The sequence below is a fragment of the Arachis ipaensis genome, chromosome B8, assembly GCF_059453495.1.
Source record: "Arachis ipaensis isolate K30076 ecotype BB chromosome B8, ASM5945349v1, whole genome shotgun sequence".
Taxonomy (NCBI): Eukaryota; Viridiplantae; Streptophyta; class Magnoliopsida; order Fabales; family Fabaceae; genus Arachis; species Arachis ipaensis.
The window spans coordinates 20,965,889-20,985,009 of NC_142443.1; the positions used below are offsets into that span (position 1 = coordinate 20,965,889).

Here is a 19,121-nt window from a genome sequence, read left to right on the forward strand (position 1 = left end):
ATTATTGATACAAGAAGATAATTTTTATATGGGTAAGGTCCTAGCAACAAAGGAGATTCTGTCTGTATTTTTGAAAATTAGGTTGTTTGGCTTGCTGAGGGACTTGTCCCTTGAGCGCCAGTCATGGCTTGGTTCGGGTCATGACAAATACCACCATCTTCTTCATCTCATCATTATCACTTTTATCTTTATTATTTTTATTGTGTAAGTATACTTTATTATCATCGTTGTCTTGTTTATCGTCATCATCAATACCAATATTATCAACATTAATATTCTTTTATTTCGTTTATTGTTCGATGTTATTTTTTTCTTTTAAAAGGTATTTATATTGCAATTATTTTTTTTCTTGCAACATCATTTTCAGCAACGATCTTTTTCCACTTAGCCGTCACCAGTGAAGAAATTTTTCAAAAAAAATCATTAATAGTTTATAGGAGTTTAAAATCCCACACAAATTATAAATAAAATCCCAATAATACTAATTTTTGTTATTATTTAACGATTTTTTTACAAAAAAATATATTATTCCAAAATAAAAAAGGTTAATGATTGAAATATTCCTCTTATTTTAATAGGATTAGGGTTAGGGTAGGGTTGAATTTGTTAAAATTCAACCCGCAGGTAGAATTTGTTAAAATTCAACCCGCAGGTAGAATTTACTACTCTATTTATTGTCATCTCTAATGTCAAAACCTACAAAGTTAAACGTGACATCCAATTGAAATTAAGGAATTAAATATAAACAATTAAAATTTTAACAATTAAATTGAGGTTTGTCAACTAATTTAAATTGGTCTAGTGGTCAATTCATTCGTGTGTTAAAATGGGTTAAACAAGTATTAGGGGTTTGACTCTTTGTACGTACCGCAACCTATTAACTAGCGAAAGACCATTAAATGGAACTCAGGTTCGCCACAAATGAGTCCTTATCTCGCTATGCTTCTTATTGCACCATGATATAGCAGTTTCCACTTTCCACTGCCATAAAAGCATTACTACTACACAGTCCCTGACTGATGGTGACACGATGGTTTCAGCCGGTGGAACCTTAGCAATTGGATTCTGCAGTATCCCTGAAAGTTCCAAGAACCGTTACCTCGGAATATGGTACAATAAAGTGCCGTCCAGGGCAGTAGCATGGATTGCCAATAGAAACACTCCACTTAATGACTCGTCCGGGGTCTTGAAGGTCGCTGTCAACGGAAATCTTTTTCTTCATAGTCATAACAATACCATCATTTGGCATTCCATCACATCAAGATTGGCACAGCGACTGGTTGCAGTGCTTTTGGGTTCAGGGAACCTGGTTGTGAAGGAAGATGGGAGCAATGATGATGATTTGAAGAGTTTTATTTGGCAGAGTTTTGGTTACCCTTATGACACGCTGCTGCCAGGGATGAAACTGGGAAGTGACTTAACTACAGGCCTTACAAGGTACCTAACATCACCGATTAGCTCTGATGATCCTTCTGAAGGTAACTATACTCATCAGTTTGACATTGTTGGATATCCACAATTATGCACAAGGAAGAGATATGTTACACATATGAGCTGCTTATTCAAGGCTTGTGCTATTTGCAGGAGGATCATTATTCTTTATGTGTGGATTGTTAAGCATAAGAGTTGAAGTGTCTATCTAACATTACCAAATGATCTCTGTGATGATTATGGTAAAATGTGAAGCATATGGTAGCTGTAACGTATATAATTCCCCTGTAAGATGAGCTGATAGATATTAGAGTGCTGAGTGATCCACAGCAAGATCTTTATGTCAGAATATCAAGGAAAGATATAGGTATACAAGTTCATCTCACAATTTAACAAGGTCCTTCTTTCTGTTTTTGTATGTAGGGATGTATAATGTATATAAACAATATTTTATATAGCAAGAAACATGGTTATATAAAAAAAAATTACTTAACTACTCCTATTTATGCATTTCGTATTGATACAAAATTTCGTATCAATGTATCATATAAGAGGACTAAAACGCTTGTGTATGTCGTGAAGTGCTGTATCTGTTTACTATTGTATATGGAATTGGCTTATCATTGTGGTCATCCTTGAGCTTATCAATTTTGAACCAAAATCTATCGCGGACAGACTTGGGTGACTGTGAGATTATTAACTGATAATAGTTTATTGTTGCTTGATGAGGAACTGTCACCAACAGCATCTCTCTCAATAAAGAACCCGGGCTTCTTTGGCTGAGGCAATGTCCATTCGCTACTTAGCATCATAAGCACATACGACATGCTTGGTCGATCTTCTGGATTTCGTTGCACGCATAGTAGACCAACATGAATTGATCTTAGGACTTCTGGCAAATCAATGGAGTCTTTGATGGATGCATCGACTATTTCCAAGCACTTGCCTTCTGTGAAAAGTGTCCATGCCTGCATTTGTATATATTGTAATTACAGAAATTAGGATCATGTTATTTGGTTAGAAACCGTAAATGAAAATGGGTGGCAAACAAAAAAATTATGCTTACATGCCCAAGAAGATTCAAATTGTGATCAATATGGATGAATCCTCTGTTTCTCTTCCCACTAACTATCTCTAACACCAGTACTCCGAAGCTGTAGACATCAGATTTTGTTGAGTATATCCCGTCAACTATGCACTCCGGTGACAGATAGCCGCTGTGCAAAACATGAACATACAAATTTGAATAAAGAAAAAGCTAGAATTTCATTCTATGTTCCTGTCTACATGTCATATAATTTAGCCACTTACTAAGTCCCAACAATATGACTTGTTTTTGCTTGGTTTTCATTTCCTATGAAGTTTCGTGCTAGTCCAAAGTCTGAGATTTTAGGATTCAATTCGTCATCTAACAAAACATTCCCAGCCTTAAGATCTCTATGTACTATTCTATATCTTGAATCTTGATGAAGATAAAGCAAGCCTCTAGCAATTCCATTAATAATAAGAAAACGCCTTGGCCAGTCTAGTAGTTTTCCCCTCTCACAATCTGTTTAAAAGAAAATGAGTTGGACTGATAATTTTCTGATGAGGCTCTGAACCATATTTGTTAAATAAAAAGAGTATGGTTCCAAGGAAATTGAATCAAACCAAATATAAAGAAGTCCAAGCTTTTGTTGTGCATAAATTCATAAATCAACATTCTCTCGCCTGCTTGAATGCAGCACCCTAATAGCTTCACTAAATTTCGGTGCTGAAGTTTAGCAATATGCATAACTTCATTTTTGAACTCTTGGAGTCCTTGACTTGAATTCTGCGAAAGTCGCTTGACAGCTATTTCCTGCCCATCTTCCAAGATACCCTGCAAATTGTAACCATTTCTAAGCTACAAAAGATACAAATTTAACTTTGCATATATTTGCTTAAATTTTATCATTTCAGTGGAGTTATTAAAGTCATGAGTAATCTAGTTGTAAGATAGTTGAGTTTTTTTTTCTTTCTTTCTAACGTTACATAGATGAGATCCGTAGCATTAGTTACATTAGGAAAAATCAATAACTAAATATTGACAAAACCAAAATTGATCAAGAATATAATGCATTCTTGACTCAGGTATGACAATATGTTATCCATTAGATTACCTTATAAACTGATCCAAAACCACCTGTCCCTAGTATATTGTCACTTGAAAAATTACTTGTTGCAGAAGTAATTGTGCACATATCAAATAAGGGCAGTTCCAGATCATCCTCATCATGGTGACTATTTATTGCACCTGATTCTGTTTCTTCTTTAATCTTTCCTGCAAAGTAGCATCTAATGAGTTAAAGAAAAAGGAAACAAAAATGTCTAATAAGCTCATTGTTGCATGGTATATTAGAAGTTTATAACTTCTGCTCTTCCCAATAACTACCAACATTACTTTTCTACCATTATACTGATTAGCAGTACTTAGTTCTCTGTTTGAAAACCCTATTTTTTTTTTTTTTTGGGATAATGCCTATTACAAATTAACCACATATAAAGGAACCAGAGGGGCCAAGATATTCTGTTGTGACAGAAGTTAAGCTTCTTGGACATAGGTTAAGTTTATCCTCATATTTAAATAACAAACTTAGAATAATATATACAAGAATCCACAAAATGGGAATTACTTAATTACCTTTCAGATGCTTCTTCCATCTATAGATGAAGGCCAAGCATAGGATCAAAATTCCAAAAGACAACACACAGCTCACGGCAATGATAATCTTTCGCTTCCGTTTCTTGGACTTCCGTGATCTGTTTTGTTCAATAGCTTCTACAAAATGTTCATTTCAAAAAAAATAAAAAAAATAAAAACCAGAGGAGATAGTGAGAAATGACAGAATATGAAACACATGAAAGGAAACAAAATTCCAAATTGAGAGAATATAGTACCTACATCTTTGCCTGCCATCCTTATATAAATATCTTCATCCGATGCACTCAACGCTTTCATATCTATGAGATTACCAAACCAAAGTAAACAACCATTTGGCCCTTTGCTGACATCCAAAGCTGCATAAGCCATACAAGAGCAATTGTTCCAGCACAAGATCCTACAATCCTCAAGTCTCATGCTTCTATTAAACCATGTCCCTTCAGTGTCTGGTAACTTTAGCCCCGAAAACTTCACAAACCCATCTGAATGATTGCAACTCAATGAAGTTCTCCTAACACAACCACTTGATGAATCAGTTGTTTTCTGTACAAAACCATCCAGGCAATTACACATGGGAAAACTGTTTGTATCACAACTAGCATATGCTCCACATTTTCCATAATAATCACAGTCATCCACTGGTAAGTGCGAAACTGTGGTCCAACCTGTATTTCCACCACTCCAACTTGTCCGGTGGCTGAATCCGTCCGATGTTACCTGCAACCTTTGATGCACTGAATTATCAACAAGCCAATATACATAATATACCTCTTGCTCATTAGAAATCATGCTAAATCTAAATACAGAGTCATTTTTCAATTGTGGTCCCCCACTAAACTGAATACCATTCCATGATCCAAAACGAAATCTTTTTGTTGTGCCTTCTCTTAATACTAATTGCGGATATCCATCAATGTCGAATTGATAGCTAAAGCTACCTTGAGAAGGATCATCAGAGCTTTTCCATGATGTTATCAACCAATTTAATCCTGTAGCTAAGTTTCTTCCGAACTTCTGTCCAGGCAAGATTGTGTCGCCTGGATAGTCAAAACTTTGCCACAGAAAATCTTCCGTGTCACTATTGGTGTCATCCTGCACAACAAAATTCCCAGAATTCAAAAGCTTTGCAACTGGATTTTGTGCCGATCGTGTGGTGTTGGATGACCAAATAAGACTATTATTACTATCAAGAAGGACTAGAATTCCGGTGTTGTTGACCTTCAAAACCCCTGAGGAGTCAGTGAGGGGGTTTTCTCTGTTTGCAACCCATACTATTGCCTTTGTTGGATCTTTGTTATACCAAATTCCAACATAATGGTTCTTGGAAGTTCCAGGGCTGAAGATTCCCAATGCAAAGGTTTCATCTGCTGAAACTAATGTGTCACCATCACTTATAGATTGCAGTGTGGTAATTGTGTCTCTTGCAACACAAAATGCTGTTAAATCCAGCAGAGAGAAGCATAACAGAAGAAAGCTAAAGGCTTCCATTCAATCCTTCATGTTCGCTTCTGTGAAAGCACAAAAAGAATTAAAGTGATTGTATACTATAATGACGCTGTATACTATAAACATGGTGAAGATATCACGCCCATACCTTGCAAAAGTACATTCATAGCATCCTTTCCTTTTCAGGTTTATGATAACAGGCGCAGTAAAATGATCAACAAAATTCAAGTGAGTTAGCTTTCAGACATGAATTCCTTCTAGAGAGAACAACTTACACAATCATCTTGGGTGATGGAAAGAAGAGAATGAAGGCTTCTTGAAGAGTTGATGGAGTAAAACTTCAAACGGAAATTATGTTTACACTTCCATGTTCATACATTAAAATAATAATAAGTAGGCTTATCATACAGCTACCATTTGTAATTTTTTAGATTACCTGAATCAATAACTTCCTTTTAAATTAAGTTTAACAGATAGTCCATATAAAAATGGCTTGACTTATGTACATGTAATTAATATAAAAATATATAATTGGATATTTATATGAAATCTAAGTATATCAACCACATGTGGGTTGAAATAATGTTCATTTGAGAAAAGATTGTACTATTTTCTATTTTAGGTATTGCAGCTTGACCTTTTTTTGCCTAATCTTTATTTTACACAAAGTCATCGGCGAGCTTTATCAACAATAAGATTAGATATTTAAATTTTGGAAAATTTTCTTATAAAGAGATGGAATCATTTATCACTATAAAATTTTGAGATTGAGATCTTTTATATATATATATATATATATATATATATATCAACCATGCTAGTACTAAAATCAGCTATTAAAATCAATTATCGGTATAAAATATATATTGTAATATAAAATACACATTGAAAATGAATTAAACAATATATATTTATATATAAATACACCGTGATTATTTTTTGTGACTAATTTTGATATACATGTAATATTTTTTTATATATGTATATATATTCTACGCTAGTAATTACTTGTTTTACTTTCCACCTTTATTTACTCTTTTGTTTTCACGAAGATAAAAATGACTAATTATAAATTTCAACCAACTAAAGTTTAGGAAGATTTCTCATTCAAATGGGAAAAAGGTTTGTTGATTGAAATGGGTTCTTACTTTTAATACTTCCTTATAAATCATTTTCTTGTGTTGTCTATTCAATATTCATCATGTTCTAGATGCATTATTATTCGATTCCATACGAAAGCATGTTTCTGAGTAAATTATTGTATAGAAAGGCTTCGGACTACGGACAGGGAAGAAAAACTTGACAGATTCCGGTCAAACAGGGAAATGTTGACTGATATTAATTTATTATTTTTATTTTCAATTAAATTGACCAATGTTATATATTTGCGGCTAGGTTAGTAATTTAGTCATTGGGCATCAAGAAAATCATGGGTCGATAGTTGACCTCAACCTAAACTGGAGAAAGAATAGTCACGCATGCATGATGTGTTCATAAATGTGTGTCCTTTGATGGCTATAAAAGCCAGATTAAATAATTTTAAACTAATAATTTTATTAATTACTAGGTGTAAGTTTTAATTAATTGAAATATTACAAGATGATCCTAATTATAGATCAAAAGTAAATAAATTTGAATGTATAAAGATAATCAAAATTAATAGTTATTAGTGTACAATATTTTAATAAATTCATATGACTTTTTGCTTTAATTCTAAGCATTAAATCTTACATAAATCATAAACTAACAAAAATTTTATGTATTCTTTTTTAATAATCATGTTTCTTGCTATATAAAATAAAATATTGTTATATATACATTGTACATCCGTACATATAAACAGTAAGGGGTCATGCAGGGACGGACTCAAGGGGGTAAGTAGTGGCCTTGGCCCTCCAACAAATTTTAAAAGCTCATATACTATTATAATAGATATATTGTATAGAGTAAAATTTAATAGTATATTAATAGTAAAAAGAGTTACTATTCTTTATGTATTAGAGTTTAAATTTCTCTACATATATTTATATTATTTGTATTTTTTATTTAATTTAAACTTTTTTTATATTTTTTAAAGATTAATTTTAACATTTATAATCATATAAAAAATACTTTAATATTATTTATGATAATATTATTTTTTTCTAATTTTATTTAGTTGTTTCTTTTTTATTATTTTTTAATTAATTTTTATTCCTATTATTATATAAAAATATTTTAATATATTTTAAATTCACATAACAAAATTGTTAGTGCAATTAACTTATATTATTTTATGTTATATTTTTTAATGATATAAAATATAAAAATATAACTTACTGTCACATAAATACTTAATAAAATAAATTAATTAACAAAATATTTAAAAATGTATAATTTTATATTTTATTGGATGTAAAACTATAAAAAAATTATAAAAACTGAGATAATTCTTTTATTTGATAAGTATTTATTAATTTTTTTAATTAAAAAATTAATTATAATTATATCTATTATTAAATATATAGCATTATATTTGACTACACAAGATTTTAATTTTCGACCCCTTCACCCTTAGATTTCTGGATCCGTCCTTCGGGTCATGATTATATGTTAAGTAAAATTAATTGATAAAAGAGCTCCCAACCTTACTAATAACTTATAATAAGATTCAAGCAGTTAACAAACTCCCAAAAATCATACTTATATCACATTAGTATAAAATTTCTAGAATCGTTGTGAAATAATAATTCAACACACATATTACCATGTGCTGAATTTGGCTAATCATGGTTTTTTGGGTAACAGCAGCATCTGTCCCGCGGTGTGTAACAAACAAGGGAGCAATAGCAAAAAGAGAAAATGATATAGTGGGGTAAAATGACTATAAGGGAATAGAATTAGTTAGAGAAAGTGGACACACGAAGCATAGTCTGAATGTTCAGGGTATGAGATGCAGTAGCAGAAGACGCACTATTAATAGAAAATGGGAGAATTATGAGCGATAGATGATTGTGGTATTTGTCTCTCTCCTTTCTGAATTCTTTTCTCTCTTTTCTACCTTCTCACTTATGTAAGTCCATATCAAACAAACCACATTCTGTGCCAAGTTCAGAAATGCAAGGTGCTCAAACCTCTCGCCATTTGGACCGAACCGCTTCATAGACCTGAACCATTCCAAAAAAGAAAAACAAATTTAGAAAAGAAAAAAAAAACGAAAAATTTAAAGTTTTCTTAAGAACGCCTTGGTAGATGTAGGCAGACCAGATACCAGCGACGCAGAACACCAGAACTTGGACGCGACGGAGGTCGGCTCTGTGAGCCTCTATTATCGGGGACCTATTAAGTGGCCTGATAAAATTTTATTGACATGAAAAAATTAGTTTAGAATCAATTTAATCTCTTTTAATGAATATAAAACTCTAACAAGTACTAAATTCCCAATTTGAGATTGTTGTTTGGGTGTTGGAGAAGATGGTGGGAAGTATCAGCCAAGATTTCAGAATTCAAATCGAGTTAGCGCTGAAAAGGTTCTACACTAGTGTAGTTGTGGGATGCTCCTCTCTGAAATAGAAACAAATTCAGAGGGACTATTTTTTGAATGTCCAAACTATAATGTAAGTTCTTGAATTGCTTCCTTTTTGAAATTATCTATTCTTTTTGTAATACATGCTTAATTTATTTTGTAGTTCTTGTTGTGATAGACTTCTAAGAAGAGATGGTGTGAACTTTTTGTGTGGACAAATTGTGAGAAAGAAGAAGACATGATTAGGAGAAATAAAAATGAAAATAGCATTGAGCGTTGAAAGATGAATGTGGGTTGGAGAATTAGTCCAATAGAAGCTAAAATTAGGATTTTAAAAGTATGAAATAATATTTTGAGTTTTCTCTTATTTTATTTGTAGTTGTTGGCTATGGCTTGGGTGTAGGGAAATGATAAATGAAATTTAGTTAATGTCCTTATAATTATGTTTTTTTAATACAAATCGGTTTTGCAAATTGTAAGTTGTGACTAAATCTGCAAATTCACTGAGGATATTAAAAATTTGTATAATTCTGTAAATTGGAAGTTGTGATTAAACTTGTAAAATAGAATGATAAATACAAGGATAAACAAGAAACTGATTAAGTATATTACAAATCTGATTTCATAGGGTTAGAATGGTAAATACAAGGATAAATAACGAATTAAGCAAATAATGGTCAATTGATTATTCTAGTCAGACAATAAAAAATAAGAGTTTCAATAGTAAATAACATGAAAGCAGAAAATTAAATAAGAACAAACTAAAAATAGTTAAGAAAATAATATGATAAAAATAATTAAGGTGTCAGAGATATTTAAATTTCAAGATTAACAATTATTACAATCTACTTTGATCATACAAAGATTTAATTCATGACAAACCCTAGATGATTGAATTTCAATTCCTTAGCAATTCAATCTCTTCTAATCTAATTAACCATCAATCCATTGATCAATTAATTGTGTTAAAAGATTAAGTTCGAACTATGATTTAAAGACCACATAATTTTTAATAACCCAAAAATAATCCAATTATATGTCACGTATCACATTAAACCTAGATAATTGAATAATTATGAGAAAAAAGTTTCAAGATTTAATTCCAATGATTTAACTTTTTCAAGATTTTAAGGGATTCAATTTAGATTAGATTTATTTTTCAATACACTCTAATCCTTAAGATGAAGAACGAAACCCAATTCTTAAATAAAAATCAATATATTAATCAATCGAAGAATAATAATATTAATCTATCAAAATAAATAGAGCTCCTGACCTTAACAATGGAGTTTTAGTTGCCCATAGTACAAAAAAATTAAAATCATAATTTAATTTGTAAAATCTAAAGCTAAAAAGAATGAAAGACGGAAGATAGAGTTCCCCCTTTAGAGTTGCGCGTTGCTTCCTTTATATAAGCATGTAATTGGATTTGGGGTGGGTTGCTGGTGTTTAGCACCAGTTTAGGGGAGCTAAACACCACTTTTGCTGCAATTCGCGCACTCTTTGTTGCCCGTCTAGCGTTTAGCGCCAGTTTTTCATGTTTGGCACCAAGACTTCCGCATGGAATGGTGAGTGGGAAGCGGTTTGGCATTTAGTGCCACTTTTGCAGTATTTAACGCCGTGAATCTAGAGAGTAATCATAGGCTATTATATATTGTTGGAAAGTTCTAAAAGTTAACTTTTTAATGTCGCTAGAATCGCGTCATTTGGACCTCTACAACTCAAGTTATGCTTGTTGGAGTGTAAAGAGGTCAGAGTTGACAGCATCCACGAATTCTCTCTACACTTGTCTTCAATTCTTGGTTCCTCTGTGTGCTTTAACTTCTCTTTTCCTAATATTTTCCTACAAGAATCGTGAAACTAAGAAAATCAAACTACTAATAGAATAGTCTTGAGAATCATATAATTACCAAGCAAAAGTTTTAAATTTTCTATAAGAATTGCCCAAGAAAAGTGTTAAGATGCTCATGCATCAATTACTAACCTTTTTATGACAAACGGTAGTGCACAGATTCTTCTTCCTTGTCCTACCAAACAAGAACTCGTGCGACAAGCTTTGTCGGCGACCTACAATAGCAGCGACATTGATCTTCCACAATATGGTGCATGCGAGAGAATGAAAAAGAAGAATAAGAGTTTCCCTATTTGAGTGATTTGATCATTGGTGATGAAATGTAGTTGAATTTTAACCTCAAAATGGCTAAAACGATGTCGTTTGAAGAGATATTACGCGCCAAGGAAGAAACGACATCGTTTAATAAGGCTAGGTGTCAGGCTCACGTGTTACTTAACGTTCAAGGTAAGAATGCCGTTAACAAAAGGACTAACATGAGTCTCTTCTTAAAAATTGGGGGTTCAAATTGAGTCAATTAGAATTTCAGGAGCCAATTTGAAGTTGCTCCCAAATTTTGGGGGTCATTTTGAATATTAACTCTATAATTAATCATTATATCAAAAAATTATTTTTTACATATAAATATTTTTTCTAAATTTATTTAATGCCAATATCTTAGGAGTTTAAGTATATAAATAATAACTTTTATAACATAACGACCTCTTACATTTAGTTATTATTATTATTATTATAGTTTTTACCACACCTTGATGTAGGTATCAAATGTTAATAATTAAATAATGCTATTTTTTATGACATTTTAATGTTAATGAATAAAATGATCTTTTAATTTATATTTTATTATTTTTTGTATTATTTATTTATTATATATATTTTTAATAATATTTTATCATTATGATTAATAAAAATAAATTAATTTCTCAAATTAGTCATTGAAATTTTTGAAATTGAACACTTTCGTCCTCCAGATTCTAGAATACACAAAATAATTTTCAATATTTGTTTTTGTTAGACAATACAGTCCCATCCGTTAGTCATTAGCAAAAATTGCTGACGTCGAACATTAACTTGTACATGCGACTGTTAAATGTCCACGTGTATAAACTAGATAAATTAATCTTCAAGGTGAAGTACAAAATAGTCTCTGAAAATCTTTAAAAAATATCAAAATAATTCTTAAAAAAAATTTTAAAATTCCAAAACAGTTCTTTGAATATTTTAAATCTTTTTCAAAAGTCAACGTCTTATAATATTTTTAGGAGTAATTACCTAAATTAGTTCTCACGAGTTTTAAAAACGAACATTTTAGTTTTCAAGAAAGATTAATACACAAAAATATCACCAAAATTTTACTCCAACAAACAAATCAGTTCTCAGTTTATTTTTCGGCGGAGTAACTATCCAAACTAATTCCCAAGAATTTTAAAATTAGATATTTTAATTCCCAAGAAAAATTAATACCCAAATCAATCCTCAATATTTTTTTCGTCAAATATAACAGTTTTCTGTCTATTTTTCGGCATGACTCACTAAATTCTTCAAGTATTTATTAGAAAAAGAATATTAGTAAATATTATAATCAAATTAACTTTTAAGATTAAGTTAAACCTATTTGATTTCTAATATATTATATATTTTTTTAAATTATTAAACCATCCTCACTACATGCACAATTTCAAATCTAACAGAAAGAGATGCACTAAGTCTCCTATTTTATTAAATTAAAAGCATATTATTGTGGTTTGTTTAGTTTCATGTCTTGTTGTTTGTGCATTTTATTTTATTATGTTGAATATTTTCTAACTCCAAATAAGATATGTCTTTTATTAAGAATTGGTTTACACATTAATTATATACATGTGTATGCATTATGTAAGATTATAAATAAATATATTGATATAATTATCATAATAATCGAATGCGCATTCATTAGTATCAATTACACCACATAAAAAAGGTAAAATAAAATAAAATAAAATAAAATAATTATTATTATTATTATTATTATTATTATTATTATTATTATTATTATTAATTGCATAATAATATTGCACCATAATTTTTTACATATTTTTAGACAAAAATAATGATAAATTTATTCATTAGATTTTTATATATATATTTATAATATAAAAAGATTTTTTGCATAAAAAAATATGATAATAATAATAATAATTTTTAATAAAGTTATTAGAGATTATTCTACCAAAAATTTAAGGTTGAAATTATTTAATATTTTTAATTCAATATAACTTAACTTAGTGTGATAGCTAGAAATTAAGTATAATTAAAGTTATTCTTTTATTTTCACTTGATTCTCAACTTGATCACTAAATTATCAATTAACTAAAAAAATAACTAAATTTCTACTTCATAATAAATACCATATTAAAAATCAAATAGGTTTAACTTAACCTTAAAAGTTAATTTGATTATAATATCTACTAATATTCTTTTTATAATAAATACTTGAAAAATTTAGTGCGTCATCCGAAAAAAGTCGAAAATTATTATGTCTGACAAAAAAAATATTAGAAATTGATCTGTGAATTAATTTTTTTTACAGACTAAAATATCTGATTTTAAATCTTTGGGACTAATTTGAGTAATTATTCCATTAAAAATGAACTAAAAATTTATTTATCTGTCAGAGTAAAATCTTAAAAATATTTTTATGTATTAATCTTTTTTAAATTAAAATATTCACTTTTAAAATATAAAATTTTAAAGACGAATTAGATAATTACTCTTTTTATTTTCGTGATTACCTTTTTTAACCTTTACAGTTTACTCTATGAAAAATTTAGGGTGACCGATCAGTCATAGCAGTGAATAGCCAATAACAATGAGAGATAAAACTGTAGTGATGTTGAAAAGAAGAAAAAAAAATATGAAGAAACAAATTGTGAATATAAAAATAAAAAATAACTTAAAAAAATTAATTAAAATTAACTATTAAAAATTAATTTTTTAGCTAGACTCCTGATCTCGATTTTTTTTAAGATTAGTATAATTTTAAACGACTTTAATAGATAAGAGGTTATTTAATTAGAAATTAGATTAAAATACTAAAATTAATCATAAAAGATTATTAATTTATTATGCTGACGAATTTATCATAAAAATATTAAAATTAACTCATCATTATAAATGATAAATTTTAATAGACAGAATTATTCAAATACTAAAATACTATAAAAAAATTCTCAAAAGTTATCAATTTTTTGGTACTTTATTCTAGAAATTAAGAATTTGAAACAAGTTAATTCACTGTAAATTACTAAAAGATAATCCATCATATCGTCGAAGATCTCCTAAAAAAACATCACATTATATATCTTCGTATAAAAATATTATTTATGCATTAAAATTAATTATTATATATTATGTATAAATTTATGTGTTATTTAACTTATTTTTAATATATATTTTGAGTTTAATTTTGATGTACTGACAGTATAAAATATTTTACACAGTCGTATAATCACATTCGTTTTTTTAACTTTTTTCAGATGATTATTTATGCAATAAATATAAAAATAATTATTTTTACTAATGTGATATTACGTAATTAAATACACGTGTAAAATTAAATTCATATTTTATACTAATAACTAATTTTAATAATTTATTTTATTATACACCTAATATCACTTATACAAAAGATCATGAATATATTTTAATAAACCCAATACTACTAATGAGTTAATATTCAAATTGTTTCATAAAAATATACTTGTATTTCAATTTATTCAATATGATTTCAATATTTAAATTAACATAATATAAAAGTTTCTTGTATATTTTAGAAGTATATTTAATGTGTTTTCTAAAATTAATTAAAAAAAAAGTACTGACCTGGGTATCATATCCCTGTGGCAATTGTGAGATGAAATTATGAGCATTGGAGGCTTTTGCAGCTTCCACAATCTCTTGCTCAGATGCATCTTCTCTCCCAAACAGAATATTCTCTTTTATGCTTGTTGCAAATAGTGCTGGCTCTTGACTAACCAAACGCATTTGAGATCTTAGCCATTTTAATTGCATCTTCTTAATTGGCACCCCATCAACCCTTATCTCACCTCCTATTGGGTCATAGAACCTTTGCAACAGTGATATCACCGTCGATTTCCCCGACCCGGACCCTCCCACCAAAGCTACAGTTTTTCCGGTCGGAATCTTCAGGGAGAAGTCGGATAGTATCATGTTGTCCGGCCTCGATGGGTACGCGAATTCAACATGATCCAATTCGACTTCTCCTAAGACGTTTTCCAGAATCTCTCATACCATGTTGTCTGAATCAATCTTTGAAATTCGTTTTATAACCTCCATCATTCGTTCTTGATTGCTTCTGAGAAGTACTTGACATTTGATAGACCGGCACCTAACGCCCTGATTTACAAAGAAAATGGTTACAAATGATAAAATTTGAAAAATTTTTCTTCACCATTAATTTTGTTTATTGTAAAAAAAAAAAGTTATTAAACTGGTATTTACGTAAAAATAGTGTCTACTCATGTAAAGATGTTTTTATCTAAAAGATTTTAGTTGAAAACTGTTAGATGATAATTTAATCAAATATATTAAACCATCTAACGATTTTCAATTGTAATTTTTACACAAAAATAATTTCATGTAAATGATCACTCATAAAATTTTTTATAAAAATAAGATGATTATTATAAAACATCTTTGTATAAAGAATACTGCAATCCATTAAATTATTTGACATATTTTATAGAACTATCAAACGGTTCACAATACCATCTTTATATGGAGATGTTCTTATCTAAAAATAAACAATGTCATAACTAAATTAAAGTGCATCTAAATGAAAGCATAGGAAGAAAGAAAGGGAGAAGTATAATTACAATCCACCGAGAGCAATAGCAGCACCAACAGCAAAAACAGTGCCACCTTGAGCAGCATGGTACATAACCAACCTGCTACCATAATAAGACATAAAAGACCAAATTGCAAAGACAACACCATTGCTTCCAATTGCTAACCCTTTAGCCAACCCTTGTTTCAAACCCAACCTAACAGAACCTTGTAGAGCATCAGAGAAAGCACCTATTGTCTTGTTCTCTCCCACAAAAGAATACACTGTTCTTATTGATGATATTGCTTGCTCTGCCACTGTCCCTGCTTGATTATACTCTTCTCTTATTTTTCTTGCTAACCCCATTAATGTTCTTCCATACATTAAGCCTGGGATCACTAGCAACACCACAAATGGGAACCCCACTATTGCTAGTCTCCATAGTAATGGAAATGCCACTATGTAGCTCCCAATAAACATTGATGCATTCATCAAGAAATTTGGAACCTGGATAGGTTTCAAAAATTGCAACCAACTATTTATATTAGTTAATTGTATAAAATTTCTTTGTATAAATTTTGACGAAAAATAAATTTATAAATCATGATATATTATTAGAGTTTTAATAAGAAAAAAAAGACTCTTATATAAAAAAATATTAAAAATAAAACTATTTATATATTTATTTCTTTGTATCAACTTAAATTCACTATAACTTTTTTTAATAAGTATCATCACAACTATAAATCACTAATTTCATGGAATTAAAATTAAATCTTATTTTATCCACTACAACAATATAGATTATTTTTTAGAATTATATATGTATAAAAAAAGAATTAAAATTCGTCAAAAAAATAAATTTTGATACTATTTTAACTATGAAAATATATTAATAAAAATTTTGTCAAAAATAGTATTTTTAACATATAAATAATTGTGAAAAAAGCTTAAATCTTATTTTGATAAATATTGGTTGTCAAAAATAATTTGTTAAAAATATTTGAGAATATATTTTCAGTGATACTTATTAACCGTAAAAAATACTATTTATTTTGACATTTATTAACCATAAAAAATTCTCAACAAAAATTTTCAACAAAGAATGAGAATTGAGATGAGATCTTAAAATTGAAGAATAAACTGAGATTTTGAAGATAAAGAATAAGTAGTATGATTCAAAACTGAGAGCAGTGTGATGCCAAAATTAACGAAGTCTAGAGAAAAAGAGGAATAGTAGTGGAGTAAATTGAAAATAAATGAGTGTCAAAATTGAGGAGTAATTTTCTACGATCAAATTATTCATCAAAAAATTATAAAGAATTTGACATTTGTGATATTTATAAAAAATATATATTAATTTTTATATTTAATTATAGCTGTTAAAAAAAAAGTGTTAAAATAGCTCTCTTTTCTTGTAGTGATCCTAATAACAATAATAATATATATTTTTTTTCTTAATTCATACCTTTTCACTAACACAATCTTGAATTACAAGGCTATCATTGGAGACACCGGTGATGACCTCTGAAGTGCTTGTAACATGCAAATCAAAGTATGCCACTTCTTGTCTTAGTACTGCCTTTAAATATCTGCCTCTCATTCTTGTAGCTTGTCTTTCACCTGTTCTTGTCCAACAATAACCCTCTGCAAATAAAGTAATAATCATCAACACAATACTTCCCAGAATGATAATAATTTATTATTTACTTTTCTGTATGTTGTACCGTTATGTGTGAAGACAAAAATAAAAGTTATTTTTTAAAAAAAAATTATAAATTAAACAATAGAAAATAATAGCAAATAAAACTCACCCAAGAAGCAAGCAACAAAAGACCCACATGCCAAATATAACAAAGCCACTGCATTCTGCATCACAGATCAGCAAATTAAAATCAACCCATATAAAATTAACTATTGTTAGTTTAGATAAAATAGCAAATACAAAAAATAATGTAAATAATTTGTTGTTTGAATATAAGATTAATTTTTTAGTGATTTATATTGGGCCATCATAAAAAAATGTTAACCACAGAAAAATTTTAGAAAAAAAAAACCGAAAAATGATATGACACTATATTTAATAATCCAAAATTTTTAGACATCAAGTTTGGGCGGGTTTTTGTTTTATAAACTCTTCACTTTTTCTTTATTCTTTTTGATGTAAGATTTCTTCTCGACTTGCACTTGCTATTCAACAAATTACTTTAACCAAATTAACATCAATTATTTTGAATAGATAGAATATTATTTAATCTGCACCATATGAGCGTGTCTTGTGGGAGTTATATCTGTCTCTCACTTTATAGCATATATAATTATATATGCTAATCATTAAACTATACACATAAGGAAAAGAAAAAAAAAAAAAAGAAGAAAAACAACTTTGAAGTTTGAACTTTTCGTATATATTGCTTGAGAGAGAAGATAATCAAATAAATAATAAAATATTTTAAAAAAGAAATCGTCTACATCCTTCATCTATCTCCAAGCCATAGTTGTTAATTCAAAGTTCAGACAATAATGGTTTTGGAGTTCTAAATCAAGGATGATGATGATAATAATAATATACCTTGTTTATGTTCTGAGTGAAAGCACCACCTCCATCAAGATTAGAAAAACTTCCAAGGTTGTTCATCATCTTGCTAGTGATGAACAAGACCAAAGGTGTGGTTAATCCATCTCCAATTGCCCCCAACAAACCAAAGAGCATGAAAAACCAGTCTTTGGTATCTGCATGCATGAAAATTGAACTTATTGACCCATTCTTCTTCTTCTTCTTCCTACTACTAGCCATGGCACCAACACTATTATGATTATTATCCACATCCATCACAAAAAGAAATAAATACACAGTAGAAGAGACTGAGCACTATAATACTACTACTACCACCAACAATAATAATAGTAGTAGTGATTAAGCACTTTGGGCAATTAATATTTGCAATGTTATGGTGAGAATTTATAGGAATTTTGAGTGAGTGCTTTGAGGGGTATATATGGCATATGGTATGTGGTGGGGGCAAATTAACAGAACAATTTTGGTCAGGGATAAGTGGGTGATTCCTTGATATATATATATATATATTAGTTTGTTAATTACTATCTTAATTAATGAGAATTTCTCATGGGTAAACTTATCTTGATAACAGATATTAAGTGAATAATTACGGATTAACAAAGCTAATAAATTAAACTTTATGAATACTTATTAGTCAGCCCAAGTAGCTAGAATGTTATACTTTGTTAGGCGTAATTTGAGTTGGTTGAATAATTAATTTATTTATTCATTTAAATAAGTGTTAAAATTTAAATTCTGTATGTTTTATATATGCAATTACTTATTAGTTAACGACAATTTTTAAATATAATTTAGATC

General features: G+C 29.1%; 2 protein-coding genes and 1 pseudogene across 3 annotated transcripts; 1 reads left to right on the top strand and 2 right to left on the bottom strand.

The window, feature by feature from the left end:
• The first annotated feature begins 1,030 nt into the window (after window positions 1-1,030).
• On the top strand, window positions 1,031-1,630 carry LOC107610672 (G-type lectin S-receptor-like serine/threonine-protein kinase At4g27290 pseudogene; annotated as a pseudogene).
• Window positions 1,631-1,754: 124 nt separating this feature from the next.
• On the bottom strand, window positions 1,755-6,017 carry LOC107614466 (G-type lectin S-receptor-like serine/threonine-protein kinase At4g27290). Of its 2 annotated transcripts, XM_016316667.3 has the most exons (8): window positions 5,709-6,017; window positions 4,351-5,622; window positions 4,094-4,231; window positions 3,573-3,733; window positions 3,082-3,292; window positions 2,743-2,980; window positions 2,498-2,648; window positions 1,755-2,399 (listed from the first exon to the last, which is right to left on the bottom strand). In XM_016316667.3, exons 2-8 carry the CDS (start codon window positions 5,600-5,602, stop codon window positions 2,094-2,096), a joined length of 2,457 nt encoding a protein of 818 aa, XP_016172153.1. In that variant the 5' UTR covers window positions 5,603-5,622; window positions 5,709-6,017; the 3' UTR covers window positions 1,755-2,093. The 2 variants fall into 2 exon arrangements, with proteins under 2 accessions (XP_016172153.1, XP_088353821.1); XM_088497695.1 differs by having other exon boundaries at window positions 4,351-5,733.
• A 4,447-nt stretch (window positions 6,018-10,464) lies between these two features.
• On the bottom strand, window positions 10,465-18,768 carry LOC107621466 (ABC transporter B family member 15). Its single transcript, XM_088497231.1, is given in 8 exon segments — window positions 10,465-10,908; window positions 11,050-11,132; window positions 14,779-15,266; window positions 15,269-15,312; window positions 15,792-16,249; window positions 17,211-17,389; window positions 17,557-17,611; window positions 18,315-18,768. Coding segments are annotated over 8 exon segments (1,737 nt in total). The 5' UTR covers window positions 18,576-18,768; the 3' UTR covers window positions 10,465-10,739.
• Between the last annotated feature and the right edge of the window lie 353 nt (window positions 18,769-19,121).

Bases quoted from the DNA above. Each gene is read 5' to 3' on its own strand.
- LOC107614466 (XM_016316667.3), bottom strand. From the start codon at position 5,602: ATGGAAGCCTTTAGCTTTCTTCTGTTATGCTTCTCTCTGCTGGATTTA. The intron at 4,232-4,350 runs GTACTATATTCT...AACATTTTGTAG, and splicing joins GATGGCAGGCAAAGATGTAG to AAGCTATTGAACAAAACAGA. The intron at 3,734-4,093 runs GTAATTAAGTAA...GCTACTTTGCAG, and splicing joins ATGGAAGAAGCATCTGAAAG to GAAAGATTAAAGAAGAAACA.